General features: G+C 54.3%; 3 protein-coding genes across 3 annotated transcripts; 1 reads left to right on the top strand and 2 right to left on the bottom strand.

Moving 5' to 3' along the window:
* Positions 1-798: 798 nt before the first annotated feature.
* On the bottom strand, positions 799-5,300 carry NT5C3B (5'-nucleotidase, cytosolic IIIB). The gene is made up of 9 exons (XM_042887605.1): positions 5,241-5,300; positions 5,062-5,160; positions 4,610-4,679; positions 4,325-4,371; positions 3,789-3,874; positions 3,315-3,404; positions 2,677-2,839; positions 1,790-1,990; positions 799-1,569 (listed from the first exon to the last, which is right to left on the bottom strand). Exons 1-9 carry the CDS (start codon positions 5,241-5,243, stop codon positions 1,459-1,461), a joined length of 870 nt encoding a protein of 289 aa, XP_042743539.1. The 5' UTR covers positions 5,244-5,300; the 3' UTR covers positions 799-1,458.
* A 1,169-nt stretch (positions 5,301-6,469) lies between these two features.
* KLHL10 (kelch like family member 10) lies at positions 6,470-9,460 on the top strand. Its single transcript, XM_042887606.1, has 4 exons — positions 6,470-6,959; positions 7,301-7,918; positions 8,469-8,618; positions 9,152-9,460. The coding sequence occupies exons 1-4, from the start codon at positions 6,507-6,509 to the stop codon at positions 9,458-9,460; spliced, it is 1,530 nt and encodes a 509-aa protein (XP_042743540.1). The 5' UTR covers positions 6,470-6,506.
* A 3,528-nt stretch (positions 9,461-12,988) lies between these two features.
* On the bottom strand, positions 12,989-15,648 carry KLHL11 (kelch like family member 11). The gene is made up of 2 exons (XM_042887604.1): positions 15,167-15,648; positions 12,989-15,085 (listed from the first exon to the last, which is right to left on the bottom strand). Exons 1-2 carry the CDS (start codon positions 15,646-15,648, stop codon positions 13,489-13,491), a joined length of 2,079 nt encoding a protein of 692 aa, XP_042743538.1. The 3' UTR covers positions 12,989-13,488.
* Between the last annotated feature and the right edge of the window lie 321 nt (positions 15,649-15,969).

Here is a 15,969-nt window from a genome sequence, read left to right as displayed (position 1 = left end):
CGGGCCCCACGCAGGGACAGGGGAGCTCCCCGCTCCTCCTTTGCAGTATTACTGTAGTTTAGGGATTTTTTGTTCATCGTGGGTTAGTTTTAAACACGCGCATGTAAAGTCCTTTAAAGGAGAAACGGAGCGGCCATCCCTGCTGCTGCCTGCTGCAGTTCCCAGGAGCAGAGGTTGGAGGTGGCTCAGAGCCCCTCGGCTGCTGCAGAGCTGCACGGCTGGGACCAGAGCTGGCGCCGGGAGCAGCAGGCCGACCCTCCTCATCCTCCTCACAGCAACAGCTGCCAGGGGGTGCCAGAAATCAGCCCTGGTTGGTTCCGATGCCAAAATGCAAGCCATTAACTCGGTGCTCTCAGGTTTGTGCCCAGCACATCCCCTCCACCTTCCCAGCAGCTCTGGAAGCTTTTGCACAGTGTGACCTCGCAAAGAGAAAAAACGCATGAGCAGAACTGTGCAAAGGGCCAGAGCAAGCCCCTCAAACAATGACTTCTAAGTGGCACCAAATAAACAATTCCAAGTGGTTTCCAAGACATTTCCCTTTGTGTCAGTTACTTTGCAATGGAAGATTCATTCCTGTCTGTCCCCATGGCGTGAAGAGAACTCACCTGGGTCTGTGGAGCAGAGGTGGACTTCAGACAATGGCATCTGCTGCGTTGGGCAGGAGAAAAAGGAAAAGAGCTCCGCTCCCAGGAGCCCTGCAGAGGGGTGGGGGCAGGGATGGGGCACAAGGGATCAGGGATGGGGAGGACACTTTGCCTGGGGCACTGCGCTCTCAGTGCAATGCACACACACTGCAGCTTTCGTCAATGATTTTATTGCAAAGAAGCAGAGATCTGCACTGCTCAGAAGTGACATTTAGCAGCCCATGGTGTGGAGGGCGGTGAGTGAGCTGCAGGGTGAGGGCTGAGGTCAGAGCCCATGGGAACCCAGCAGAGCTGCCCACCATCCCCAGCGCCCACCTCCCGGGGCTGCAGGACCACCCCACCCTGCTCCCTCCCCACAGCTGGGGCTCAGCCTGCACACCTTGGGGCCACAGAAAACACGATAGGAGCAGCAGTGCTCATTTCCTTAGACAGGAATGCAGTAAAACCAAACAGCTTCAACTCAAACCAGCCTGCCCTCAAGCCACAGCCAACAGTCCCTGCTTCTGTGCTCAGCTGCGGGACAGAAGCACAGAACGTCCCTCCCCAGAACACAAATGTTTGCTGTGGCCCCGGTGCTGCTGGAGGCTGAGGAGGATGCAGAGTGCAGGGCAGGCTCCTCACTTCATCCCGATCAGCCCTTCAGCTCCAAACTGACCAGAAGAGCTGTGAGGTTTGGGACACAACAGCTGGGGCAGGGGGAGCCCCGGCATGGGGGTGGATTCAGGCAGGTACCGGGATGCCCGTCCAGCTTTGCTAAGGGCGCTCATCCCCAGCATGCGGCTGACGGGCCGGGGTTGGGGCGCTGCTGCCTGGCTCACGTCTCCATGAGGACGTACCGCAGAATCCCATTCACCACATCCAACGTCTCGTCGCTCTCCAGCACGATGTCATAGGCATCCAGGTATTTCCCCCGCCGCTCCTCCACCTGCAGCAAGGAGAGGAGCACAGAGAACTGTGAACAGCTGAGAATGAAGGCGCTGTACCCACAGCCCTGCATCTCTTGATGCTACGGAAAAGAGGGGACAAAACCAGCCAACCGTGCCCAAAGGCGGCTCCGAGGGCCTTTATGCAAACCTAGAGCCCAGCAGCGGGCACTCAGCCCTGGGAAGGGCTGGAAGGCAGCAGGAATGCTGCTCCCCACACACCTTGTCGTTGAGGAAGCCAATCTTGAGGATGTTCTCCACACTGGGAACGCCATCTGCCATTGTCAGGTCGCCCATGGAGTCCCCCAGAAGGATGATGCTCGTCCGTGTGCTCAGCTGCTGGAAGTAGGGAGTGCCCTGCAGCACGCTGTTGTTCTTGTTGTAGGTGTGGATTAGAGGGCTCTTGAAGCACTTGAGGACTCCCTGTGCAAATGGGACAGGTGAACTGATCCTAAAGCAATCCCTACATTGTCCTGCAGCCTCAGCACCCCTCAGAAGGGGGGAGAGGTGAGGGGCAACACGACAACAGCTCTCATCACTGTAGCACCGCCCAGGAGCCCCAAAATGCATGCAGGCCGTCCCCAAAGGTCTGCTTTTGTCAGGGCAAACCCAGACCGTAGGGTGAGAACAACCCCAAAGCATCTGGGAGATTTCTGCTCAAAGGCCACAGAAAGCCAAAGTCCAAGGAGCCCTAGGGCACCGTGCAGCCCTCGCAGGAGTCAGGAGTCAAGCTCTGAGGACTGTCTGCCCCAGCACCCCCCTGTGGGAATGGAGAGCATCACTGTGCACAGCATGCCATGTGCTAATGAGAACTGGGACCTTTTAGGCATCTGTTAACTCCACGCCGACCACATGCCTGGGCTGGGCATGGACCAGCACCAAACCTTGACAGACAGAACCCACTTCTGGCTTCCAAAAGTCAGTCTGAAGGGTGAGGTGCTCACAGGACAGAGAGCAGACACTGGGCTGCTGCTGCTTTCTGCCCGCAGGATCCTCCCAGGGCCAACACTGCGCACTCCCCAAACCCCAGCACTGATGTACTGCAATGGTTCTGCAGCCCACAGCACCAACACAACCACCCTCCCCCCATGGGCTCCCTGCACACTCACACTGTCATCGAAGTCCATGTAGTTGGACACCACGTTGACATTGGGGTAGAAGACGTTGGCCTGACGGATAATCTCCTCGAGGATGTCACCAACGCCAGCAGAGAAGATGAACATGGGGACGTTGTACTTATGCAGCTGATCAAACAACTCATTGAATCCATCCCTAGGACAGAAGTTGTCGTGCAGTGTCATGTTTCCCTCTCCCAGCTCTGGCAGTGTGGGCTGCAACTGCTCTCAGTGACAAAGCTCAAGTTTCTGCCTGGGACTTCCCAAGCAGAAATAACAGCAGTTACTCAAAGCACAGCACCTGGCTGCAGCTTTCACAGCAGCTTTTGGTGCCATATTTTAGTGCCTGCACCCCTCATCCTGCCAACCACAAAGGCTCAGAGTTGCTTGGGGACCCTCTCCCCACCAGGACCAGGGGTGGGCACGGCTCCAGAGCAGGAGGAGCTCTCCGGTGGTTAAACCCAAACCCCAGGAAGGAAGAGAGATTTGTATCTGCTGCACTGTGAGGCTGTGTGCAGATCAGAGAAGGTGAGCAGAGCTAGCAGACACCAGCTCAGCACCCCCTGCCTGCCTTCAGGCCCCGGAGACATGGGCAGCAATGGGGTGATAGGAGAGGAAGGCCTTGGGTGTACCTCAGCATCACATCCGACTCCCTGACAATCTGGGCAATGTCTCCCTTTTGGATCTTCTGCTGCGACAGCAGCTCGTGGGCCCGGGTCCACCTAGAGAAAGGCAGCGAGGTGAGAATCACATTCCAGGCCATCAGAAGAACAGCAGCCAGGCACTTCCTACAGGAGCTGAAGCCTTCACATTGCCATCCCAGCTGCCAGGAGGAGGCCAGGGGGGCTGATGTGATCTGTGCCCATGTGATCTGTGGTTTTTGCTTTTGGTTTGCAGTGACTCAGAACTATTCCTCAGCTGTGCTCACCAGCCACGGTCCAAAGCACCACACTGAGTGTCTGGGCCACGCACGTGAGAAATGGGAACAGCCTGCGTTAAAAGGGACCCTACAAAGGGTTCTCCACGCTTGGGCCGGGCCCAGGGGCGCTTCCTCCCATTCCCTCTAATGCTCACCAGGGGTCAGGGCGCACCAGCACAGCACTCACCACTCCACCATCAGGGGACGTTTCTCTTCCAGGCTGCGGTTGGGATCGATTTCGATGGGGTAGTAGTGATGCAGCAGATCTTTTAACTGGAATGTTGTAAGTAAGAAAGAAGAATTCGGATTGAACATTGAGCCTACAGAGACTGTAAACAGCAAAATCAGTATTTCTGAACTCCCCCAAAGCATCACAGTCCATAACAAAAACACGACCAAAACAACCAAGTGACTTCACTCTGAGCCAACGTGGGGATCCCTGGGGCCGTCTCTGATAGCTCCACTGAGGCTCATCTCAGCAAAAACGCTCCCAGCAGATGGGCACACAAACCTCCTTCCTGCTCTTATCAGAGCACAAATTGCCTGCAGCTACGCACGCAAATTAGTTTCCTCTTTTTAACTTTCCCACTGGCTGAAATGCAGCCTGGGACCTCGCTCTGCTCTCTGCCCCCGCAGCACCGCAGGGCTTTTGCCCTCTGACCTCGTTGCACAGCCCATGGCGACGGCTGGCAGCAATGGAGAGCTTCACAAAGCAGCACCCACCTTCTTCTTGCCATCCTCACTGATGACATGGCTGTTGTCGAGGATATCTGCAAAGACAACAAAATGCCAATGTTACAGCCCATACAGAAAGGCTGTGAGCTTCAGGGTGCTGGATTGAGGCAGACAAGGAGCATCTGAGAGTCTTGGTGGCAAAGCTGGAGCACAGACACCAGGGGTTGCCTCCTGCCACGGGCTCTGGGCTGCTGGGAGGAGAGGGCTGCACCAGAGAACAGACACGGAAAGCAGGAGGAAGGGCCACAAAGCAAAAGCAGGGCTGAAACTCACTGTGTGACGTTGGGCAGCGCCGGCCATTGCACCCAAACCTGCTCAGCGTCATGTCGAAGTCAGAGATGACCTGAAGGGTGAGAGAAAGATGACCTGTGGTGACCCAGCGCTCTGCTGGGCGCAAGCTCCACATGGGTGCATCCCACACAGTCTGCAGGGCTGCAGTGAGCAGCCGGCAGGCAGGCACCCAACGCACCCAGCTGGGACCGGGCACCTTCCACCCCCACCCCAGCAGCCTTATCAGCACCACAGGGCCCATCCCTGCCGGCTCATACTCCGTGCGGAGGGCGATGTTTGGAGACCGGTTAATGTTTACAGCTTGCAGAAGAGGGAAGCAGGAGGCCAGGCCATGAAAACCGCCTGGCTCTCGGTCGTCCCCCCGCTCCCGCTGCAGAGCACAGCACAGCGGAGCAGAGCAGAGCACAGCGCACGCGGAGCCGCGCGGGCCGTACCTGCAGTTTGCTGCTGCCCTGCTCCTTGATGGCGCGGATCAGCCCCATGACGCGCTCCGGCTGCTGAATGCGGACCGTGGTTTTCTGCAGTTCCGGCACCTGCGGGCACAGCGCTGTTTCGGACCCCCGCAGCTCCGCCGCGCTCATCTCCCCCTCCCGCAGCGCAGCGCCCCGCTCACCATCGTGCCGTGCCGCGCCGGTGCTGCCCAGCCGCGGGGCGGAGCAGCGTGGCCGTTCGGTCTCCGCCCGGCGCAGCGCCTCCTCGTTCCGGGGAGGCCCCGCGGTTGCGTTTCTTTCGCTGCCCGCTCTGGAGGCGGAAAGCGAAAGATTAAAAAAAAAAAAAAGCAGAACGACGTGGCGGGAGCCGATGGCAGCCACTGCCCCAACCCAGCACCGCCACGGCGCTGCTGAACGGAACAAAGCGACAACCGGCAGCGGGGCAGCGCCCACCCGGCACCGCGCCGCGCTCACGGGCACCGCCGCGTGGAGACGCGAGCAGCCCGAGGGCTCGGAAAGGCTCCGAAGGGCTCCGAAAGGCGCCGAAATGCTCCGAAAGCCTCCGAAGGGCGCCGAAAGGTTCCGAAAGCCTCCGAAGGGCGCCGAAAGGCTCTGAACCCGCGCTGCTCGCTCACCGCGCTGCGTGCCGGTGTTCGTTCGTCCGACGTCCCGCTCCCGTGGGAGCCGTGCGAGCGCCGTGCCGGCATAAATGGCAGCCACGAGCGGCACCCGCCTGCAGGCCGTGCGCGGGGCCCTGGCCGAGCCGCAGCGGTGGCCCCGAGCATCACTGAAAGCTCCCCAAACCAAAGCACAGTTCGGGAGAAGCTCGCGGTGGTTTCTTGCAGCGCTGGTGCGCGCAGGGTGGAGATCGCCGGGCAGCCATGAAGAGCCGGGAGCACGCCCAGCGCCACCAGTGTGACCTCACTGGGGGGCCGATTCCAGACCCCCTCGGGGGAATTCCGGAGAAGATGTAGGAGGACGAGGCGAAAGCGGCCCCCGCGCACTCCTCCCGCCGGCCCGGGCTCCGACATGGACGGCAGCGCGGCGCACAGCGGCTGCTCCGCCTCACTGATGGAGAGGAAGATGAGCGCAATGGCCTGCGAGGTGTTCAATGAGCTCCGCCTGGAGGGGAAGCTCTGCGATGTGATCATCGAAGTGAACGGCTGTCAGTTCAACGCGCACAAGAACATCCTCTGCAGCTGCAGTCATTACTTCAGGTCGGTGCTTGGGATGCTCTATAGTGGGAATAGGGGCAGGCGACATTGCCTGGTCGTCCTGTGGTGCCTCCGGTGCTACAGCCTGAATGTGGTGCAGGGAGGAAGGTGTATGGCATAGCGGGGTGGGGATTTAACACAGAAAAGCCATTTCTTCCTCCAGCATTGCTTTGCCTTTTTTTTTTTCTTTTGGTCAGGGCTTTGTTTACCAGTGGCTGGAACAACACAGAAAAGATGGTGTACAAAATCCCCGGCGTTTCCCCCGAAATGATGAAACTCGTTATCGAGTATGCCTACACCAGGACAGTATCGATCACTGCTGAAAATGTGGAAAGTTTGCTGGGCACGGCGGATCAGTTCAACATCATGGGCATCATCAGGCTGTGCTGCGAGTTCCTGAAATCACAGCTGTGCTTGGAAAACTGTATCGGCATCTGCCGGCTCACAAACCATTACCACTGCCCCGGCTTGCGGCAGACGGCCTACATGTTCATCCTCCACAACTTCGAGGAGCTGATCAAGGTGTCCACGGAGTTCCTAGACCTCTCCATTGATGAGCTGACAGACATAATTGAGAAGGACGAGCTGAACGTGAAGCAGGAGGAAGTGGTGTTCGACGCCATCCTGAAATGGATCACCCACGATCCCTGGCAAAGGAGGCAGCACATCCCCATCCTGCTCAGCAAGGTCGGTCCGTTGGGCTCCAGGAGCTCTGCACAGCTCTGCCACCGCTCCGTCCTCAACGCCGCCGCCTCATGGCGCTGCTCACTGCGTGTCTGTGCTGCTGCGAGCTGCTCTCAGGGCGTGCAGCTTAAGTGCGTTGTTTCTTCGCACTTAGAGCTTATGTGTAATCACCCCTGGGTGTAAGGAAGAGCCCGGCTCACATGGGGTGAAACACTACTTAATTCTCCACTTCTCTCATAAGCCTTAGAGAATACTCTAGTCCAAAATCCAAGCCATCCAGTGTCAGACCTGTCCACAAAAGATAACAAAATACAAAGCACCAACAATAACCTTTTACTTTTCAGGTCCGGCTGGCACTGATGGAGACAGACCACTTCATGAACAAAGTCAAAACACACGATTACGTGAAGGACAACAGCGAGTGCAAACCCATCATCATCAGCACTCTGACGGCCATGTACAACCTCAGCACGAGCAACGCGTTTCTCCCCAACTGCATCAGTCCCCTGGCCCGGCCCCGCCTGCCCTACTCCATCCTGTTTGCTATCGGGGGCTGGAGCGGGGGCAGCCCGACCAACGCCATCGAGACGTACGACACCCGCGCGGACAAGTGGGTGAACGTTACGTGCCACGAGGAGAGCCCCCGTGCTTACCATGGCGCTGCGTTTCTGAAAGGCTTTGTCTACATTATCGGAGGATTTGACAGCGTGGATTACTTCAACAGCGTCAAGCGGTTCGACCCGGTGAAGAAGACGTGGCAGCAGGTCGCTCCCATGCACTCCCGGCGCTGCTACGTCAGCGTCGCTGTTCTCAACGACTTCATCTACGCCATGGGGGGATTCGACGGCTACACGCGGCTCAACACAGCCGAGCGCTACGAGCCGGAGACGAACCAGTGGACGCTGATTGCTCCCATGCACGAGCAGAGGAGCGACGCCGGTGCGACCACGCTGTATGATAAGGTAAAAGGCCTGGGAGATCTGCGGCTGCAGTTGAGGTCGAAGCTCGGTGTGCAGGGCAGGGAATGAATCATAGGGCGTGTTGGGGCAGTTTCATAGAGCTCAGCCTCCCACTGAGCTCCATCCTGGATAAACACAGCTACTGCCCAGGGCTCCTCATCTAGATGGGAAAGAGGAGCCAGACGCACAGCAAATGCTCCTTTCCATCAATCTTTCCAAATAGAGGAAGAAGGTTTGTGTAAACCTTACTCATCAGATCCTGGAATACAGACAGAAAGCTAAGAGGTGAAACTTACTGGCGCAGACAGCAGAACTCTCTTAAAACCTCTTGCAACCAACAGCAGCTTCCTGCTGGAATACCGTGCTGGTGTGCTTCATGCAGCTCAGGAAATGAAGGGTCAAAATCCCACTTCCCTGAGTAACTCCCTTCACTTTCAACCCAGGATGACAGCAGTATCCCCTTAAAGAAGAAAACCCCTCCAGCCAGGCCATTTTATCCTCAGCACGTTCTCCCACCAACAGCCACCCTGCTTCTTTTTCCTCCTGTGCACAGGTGTATATATGTGGTGGGTTCAATGGGAACGAGTGCCTCTCCACAGCTGAAGTGTACGATGCTGGAACAGATCAGTGGACCTTGATATCCCCAATGAGAAGCAGAAGAAGTGGAGTAGGTGTGATTGCATATGGAAACCAAGTGTACGCGGTAAGGATGAAGTGGCAGCTCGGCCATAATGAACCCACACTGCTGCTGCTGTTTGTTTCTTTAATGCAATGAAGTTCTGTTAATCTGCATTTCCTAGACTAATTTTCGCGCTGGCCATTCACTTCTAAGTGAGATTTAGGGAAGAAAGGCAAGAATGGCTGAAATCCCCTGTAGAATACTGTCACCCTCACATTCTTCATTATGAAATAAGTACAAAACATGTAAAGAGTTGCAGCAAAGAAATGATTCTGCTGCTGATAAAAGCGTTTAGCAGCACAGTGCTGCTTGGTCCTGCTTATCCACATACTGCGTTTAAGTTCAGTGTAAATGTAATGACCAAAATACTTTTGGATGCTCCAGAACGAACAAGGGAGCAGTCTGCCATAAGCAAGCATTGCATTTTGTCAGTTGAGCGGCGCTCCAACTCACATAGCAGAGTAGGCCAAGTTAAAATCTGACACGTGCACAGCACCATTCAGCTGCCTCCCAAGGGGGAAAGGCCTCTTTCAGCGCTGTGCCTTTGGCATTCACAGGTAGGAGGATTCGACGGAGTCAACCGGCTCCGCACTGCGGAAGCCTACAGCCCAGCTGCCAACACGTGGCGCGTTGTCCCCACCATGTTCAATCCTCGCAGCAACTTCGGCATTGAAGTGGTGGACGACCTCTTGTTTGTAGTCGGTGGCTTTAACGGATACGCCACGACGTTCAACGTTGAGTGTTACGATGAAAAAGCCGACGAGTGGTTTGACGCTCAGGACATGAGCATCTATCGCAGCGCTCTGAGCTGCTGCGTGGTGCCAGGGCTGTGCAACGTGGGGGATTACGCTGCCAGGAGAGATTAGCGTGGAGCCCTCGCAGCAAGGGGAGGTCGGAGGCTTTTCTCCACAGAGCCCTGCCTGCACAAACAGCTCCAGTTAGCCAATAAAGTCTTCTAAGCAGCAAAAGAATGCATTCGCTTAATCTGAAAGAAGACAGGATTGATTCTCACTAAAATAACTAGTAAGTGAAACTTTAGTTCCATGGCACACACAAAAAAAGACAGATGTGATTTAGAGGTGTTGGTTACGCCTTGTTTAGCAACTCAAAACCAGTAACAGGGTGCGATGCACAACAGAATGCTAGAGAAATAAAAGGTTTATTTTTGTTAGCTCACTTCTTACAATAAACTCTAGTACAGTGCATTGTATGTGAGGAACATCACAGCGGGAGTGTTTCCAACAGCCTACACAGACACTACTTTACCTTACTGGAAGTTAAGTACAGGAGTGCTGCTTGCCCAAGCATTCTCTTGAAGTCTACATGAACACTGAGTACAGCTGCCGTGATCCACAGTGACACGGACCTATGAGGAGTATCTTACTATTAATGGTCTTCAAACATCGAATTAGCCCCACACTTTACATTCATGTTAGTAATAGGATTGGATCCTCAGAAGCACCTGTTCTATCAGACTTCCACTTAAGACTGTCAGATCAGAGATACCACTTATATTCCCAAATAATTTGGGCACAGCTGAAAATAGATCCAAGCCATCCAACAGTTTGAGCCCAGTGAGTGCTGCAACGTGGGATTAAACGCTGTGATAGAAATAACCTAAGAAGCTGCTACTCTTTGTGACCCACTTTGTTAATAGTGACCAACCCAGGACAGTTTTTTATAAAGCATGCTGGAAAATTGGCATGTTTTCTCTATTTCTGGAGTAACCCTACTGTGTGAGGAAATCTTATTAAAATATATATACAAAACTAGCATAGTAACAGAATATCCAAGTCCTTATAAAACATATGTACATCTATGGCACCTACCTAGGAATGACTGCAGGGAGCACGCAGTGCCAGGCAGCACGTGTCCTACCTCACTGACAGCTGGAGCAGACAGATGTGCAACATGCATTGTGTGGCATGTGTCCAATACAGCTATGATTGTCTTAGGGAGGAAAAACACCACCTGATGTTCCTTTGCAAGGACAGAAATCAGCCTTGTAGTGCTTCACACACACTAGAATCTTACTGACATTAACTACCCACTACACACGGAAGGATTCCCAAGCTGTTGCTTATAGGATTACTTTAAAACAAGCACTCAGCAAGCTACAGCACTGAGAGCCAGAATGCATCTGTTACACGAGTCACAGGTTAGTGAGCAAAATTACAGCCAGATTCAATTCTTCTCAACACCTACAGGTGAGGCAGAAGACAGTGGGACTCATCAGTTACAAACTGTGTAATGCAGCTGGTCAAGGCTATAAAAATCCAACCACTGAACAATTCCATAGCGTTGGCCTTGCACAGGTTAAAGCAAACCAGTGCTGTCGCAATGCCATCACTCCCCATGCAAACAGAACACAGAAATACAGTGCATCACATACAGAACCATGGCTGGCATTCACAGGTTACTTAGTTGTTCTGATGCCTTTCAGTGGAATGTCTTTAGGAAACAAGATAGCTCGTATGTCAGATTGAGGTCCTGGTAAGTGCAGGTATGAGTTTTGCTTAGAAAAAGACCGCCAGAAATTTCTTCCTGCACCCAACTTAGCTGCACGCTGCATCGCGCTGTTTATATTCCAACCAAACCACAATTTCAGTACTTTCTCCCATAAATTGTCCCAGATTTGTTGACAGAGTGCCTAAGGGCTCCAACGGAGCTGCGGTGGGCTGACAAGGTCGTGTCCTTTACTCATCATCTCCCTGCAGTAAAGTCAGCAGGGAGGGAACACATAAACTGTTCTCACTGCTTCTGTGCAAAGTGCCTTAAATTCAGCTCCCGCTGCAATTAAACCGTAATTCCAGCATTGAAGCTGTGAGGCATTTGCACACAGTCTGCTCACAAACCCTCCTATGGGGGCAGTAATTCTTAACCTACTCCAGCCAAACCAGCCAGAGCTCATGGGCCAAACTCCATGGATGCAGCCCTTCCTCAAGGGCCTGCAGGAGCTGATTTGGCAATGGTCGTTACTGAACATCAGCCTTAAAGCTCAATAAGTTTAACCATTTCCTCTCTTGCACTAAACCAGCCCTGTACAATTTAATCTGCCACTGCACAGCAACGTAGCAGGCAAATCAAATACAGGATGGTTTCTACTGAGAAGTAATTTGAAACGAACTGTTAAGGTTTTCAAGATAATTTTTACGAGGCTGTGTTTTTCTCCCTTACAAAAGGACTGCTGATGTCAGAGTGGCAGGTGAACTAAGAGGAGCATCAAGGATATTACAGACCACAGAAACCCTTACACGTTATGCGACTGAAAGACTTACCCTTACCCAGGGTCTCAGATATGATCTAGGTTGCCTGCTGAATTGGAAAATGAGAAGGATCAGTTCAGAAAGCTAAACAACAAAAAACAGAAGCACAACAAAACAAAAAAATGTTCAGAAGACCTTTTTTGAAGGAGTTGCCCGCATCAAAAGCCCCAGAAAATTATCACAGGAACCAGAGACTGCACACAGCTCCTCCACTGTTTGTCAACTCAAACTTTGCAGCGCCCTGCTGGCACCTCCCTTGCCTTCCATTCCCTTCCCTTCCCTAATATCCTGAGTTGGGTCACACGTGAAAACCTGGAACACTGAAACAAAGGGAAGGATGAGGAAGAAAAGGAGGCAGGAGGGATGCACTGAACCAGTAGTAACAGCTGTCCTGGAGCTCCTCAGATCAGGGAGGTGCTTGGCAGGACAGATGATTCTCCAAAGGAACGATTTGACCTTCTGTTTCCCGGGGTTGAAGCACTTACAAACCAGAGCCAAGCGGGGCACTGACTGATGGAAAACCACAGCACAGCACCTGTAATCAACGGAAATGTTAGTCTCTAAAAATATTTAGAGACTGTACAATCTCCAGCTGCATCTCGGAGTCTGCATGCCATCCTCAGCAGTGCCCCCCCTGAGAACACCAAGCACTGGTTTGTTGAGGAGCACTGCAGCACAGCTACTGAGAGTCCCGTGGGAAAGACACTGAAGGCCAGAGGTGCTGATTGTCAAAGACAGGCTGCAAACAGGCGTGTGGGGGTTCTTCCAAACACTCCTTCACTACAATTAAATGCGTTCAGCATTTGAGAAAGCACTGACAAGTAGCTCAAGTTTCAATCCGCTCCTGTGGGATAATGGCATTCTTACTAATCCACACAGACAGAAGGGACTGACTTTGGTCCATGACTGCTCTGCTGGCTCTCTCCTTTGAAGCTCCTAAGGAAACTCAAAGCCTCCCCAGATGCGCCTGAAAAAGATCACTGCCTCGAGTTCTCTTCTAGCAAGTGTCTGACGTTCTGCTCATCAACCATTCACAAATGAACACACAGCCTCTCTACAACGTACGGACACACAATATTCATTAGACATAGAAACATCCTGAAGTAACTCCACAAAGAGAGATTGTGCTTTCATTTCCACATGTAGTTATTAACTATTGCACTCGCCTCCGACTTGAGAAAGCCAAGTACACTAACATTGATTACACGTGTAGTTTAGTCACTGAGGAGAATCAAAGGAATGTCAACATACTGAGTGCAAATAAAGCAGGTGCTTTCAGCACACACGAATGTAACCACTAAATTATTAGAGAGATCTTTGATTTTCAAAATAGAACTGTAGGAGACCAACTCCACAGAAATCCTTGAAAACAAAGATCTGTGTCACAGTCTGGTACAGGAAAGCAGCTTTTTCCTGGGCACTGTTAAGTAGTATTGGTGGATTCAGTTTCTCAATTCCCATTCATCTTCAATTTCTGACCTTTGTAACTTTCAGTATATAAAAGATGCCACTTTTAGATGTCAAACCTACTCAACGCCCTGATGTCTTCTAAAGACATAAAATGCCTCGCAAAATGGTTTAGCACAGTATTTCCTGAACTACCTTCACAAGAGTTGGCAACCCAGAAGTCAGCACTCAATCTGCGAGCGTGGCATTCTTCGCAAGCTCAGGGAGTGTCGGTGTATTTCCTGCATCTGCCTTTCCTGCATCTGTCTGATTCTGTCTTTCTGCCACATGAGGTTCTGCGGCATCGGGTATCTCTGCGTGCCCTGCAGGCACCTGAAGGGGATTCTGACGTGGCAGGCTGTTGCCCTACAGCGAGGCTGAGGCATGGGAGGCAGAAGCATCCAGCGCTTCCTCTCAGCGCAGTAGCGATAGGCCTCCTTCCTGTACTGCTTGTCAATATCATCACTGTTCTTCCACCCCCCAATGATGAAAACATCGTCTTTATAATAACAAATAGCTGCCCCTTCAATGCTAAGGACCTCCGGGGGTAAACTTTCAAGTATCTCATCTGAGGCCCTGCCAGAGATCTTTACCTTGGCTTCTTCATTATCTATAGGGTAACTCTTGGGGCAGCAGGATGCTGTATGGTAAAAGTTTGTGTTTGCAACTGACATCTGAAAAGAGCAGTAATTATCAATGAGCGGCAGAGACTCTACGTCCTGCCACTGCCTTGTTTCAGCATCGTATCTGATAATAACTGCCCTCAACCCATCTTCACTATCACTGTCAACCGGGGTACGAGCAGCAACATAAACAAACCGGTCTTCTACAGAAACAGCTTTGACGTCACGAAGGATCTTTGGTGCTGACTCCAGGTTATGCCATTTGTCTTGCTCGGGATTATAAACAGCTACATCTTTAAAGCCAGGACTGAAATTGCCATGTCCACCGATACTGTACAAGTTTCCTTTAACTTCAGTAAGGCCAAATGAGTGCTTTCTGGTTATTAAATTTGAGACTTGCTCCCAGATATTTCTGTTTGGATTATACCTTTCTACAGTCTTGGCAAATCCCGGTTCCATGGAGCCAGCCACATAAACATAAGACTCTGTCACAGCAACAGCATGCCCATCGAGATGGTTATGGATGTGCGGCAAGTTTACCCACCTATCTTCATCGATGAAATACCCCACGCACTCACTCAGGTAATCTCCTCCCTCCGACACACCACCGATCACCATAATGACGTCCATGTTTTGTCCGAAACGCGGCAGCAATGCAGCAGGACAGGCGGAATGCTGCAGGTTACCAGACTGCAAGTTCTCAGACCTCAGCGCGTGACTCTCCACGGCGTCTGACACCAGCCTGACGCAGGCCTCGTTGCTGGACACCAGCCTCTCGGATTTGACGTGGCGCGTGAGGTACGTGGGCTTCATCTGAGACAGCCTCAGCAGCTTGAAGAGTTCCTCGAAGTACCTCTCCCTTTCCTCGGGATTCCTCTGAACCCACTTTAAGACGGTCTCGAAGAGGACTTCTTCGGAGTCCACCGTGATCTCCGAGTCGGACAGCCAGTCCCTGATGAGGTGGAAGGGCAGTGTGTAGAACTCCTCGTCCTGGATGACTCTGTGGAAGTTCCTGCGGATCATGTCCTGCGCCCGCAGCGCCAGCTGGCTCAGCGAGTACATGTGCGCCAGGCTGTGCACCGCCACGCAGTTGGAGAGGTTCAGCTTCTTCTTGAGGAACTCCCCGCAGAACTCCTTCAGCCGGGTCAGCAGGAACCTGCGGGACGAACGGCACACGCGGCGCGAAGGCCGTCAGGCGGTGCCCGCCCGCCCGGCCCGCCCGGCCCGCCCCGCTCACCTGTCGGCCATCTCCAGCACCTCGTGCACGTTGCCAGGGCCGACGCGGATGGCGCCGGTGTACATGAAGCCGATGACGGCCTCCACCGTGTCGGGGTCGGGGCCGCCCTCCGAGCTCCACTTCTGCAGCTCCACGCGGCCCGAACGCGACTCGGCGAAGCCGCCCGAGAGCAGCGGCGCGAAGTACTCGGTGGCGGCCGCCAGCACGGAGCGGTGCGCGCGGAACTCATGGAACTCACGGGCCGCGCCGGGCCGCCCGCCGCCGAACGCCAGGGTGATGTCGCAGTACAGGCCGTGCCGGCGCTGCTCGTTCTGCCGCCAGGCCAGGTCGGAGCAGTGCGCCGGGCACCCGAACTCCTCCGCCTCCGCCTCCCCGTCCGCCCCGCCGCCCCGCGGGCCGCCGCCCTCCTCCTCCGCCGCCGGCGGGCCGGGCCCGGGCTGCGGTTGAGGGGAGGCCGCGGCCGCCGCCATCTTGTCCGACATGGCGGGCCGCCGCCGCGCGCCTGCGCGGCTCTACGCTGCGCCGCCCCCTAGCGGCCGGCGGCGCTGGGGAGCGCGGAACGCGGGCGGGGCGATGGCGCAGTCCGCGCGGAGCGGCGGCTCTCGGGCCGAGGGAAACTTGGGGAGGCTCCGCCTCAACCCCGCGGCCGAGGGAGGCGGCCCCGCCCCGCAGCAGTGGAACGCGGCGCCGCGCGGCACACGGCGGGATGCCGACTGAGCACCGCGCCCTGCGCTCCCCACCGCCTCTCTCTCCGTTTTCTCTCCGTGACGTTTCGGCTCTGGGGCCGCGCCGAAAGGGAGGCA

Source organism: Lagopus leucura, unplaced genomic scaffold (assembly GCF_019238085.1).
Source record: "Lagopus leucura isolate 7727_CA_CO unplaced genomic scaffold, USGS_WTPT01 Super-Scaffold_100094, whole genome shotgun sequence".
NCBI classification, from domain to species: Eukaryota; Metazoa; Chordata; class Aves; order Galliformes; family Phasianidae; genus Lagopus; species Lagopus leucura.
The sequence above is the reverse complement of the archived record's forward strand: the minus strand, read 5'-3'. Positions and strand labels throughout refer to the sequence as shown.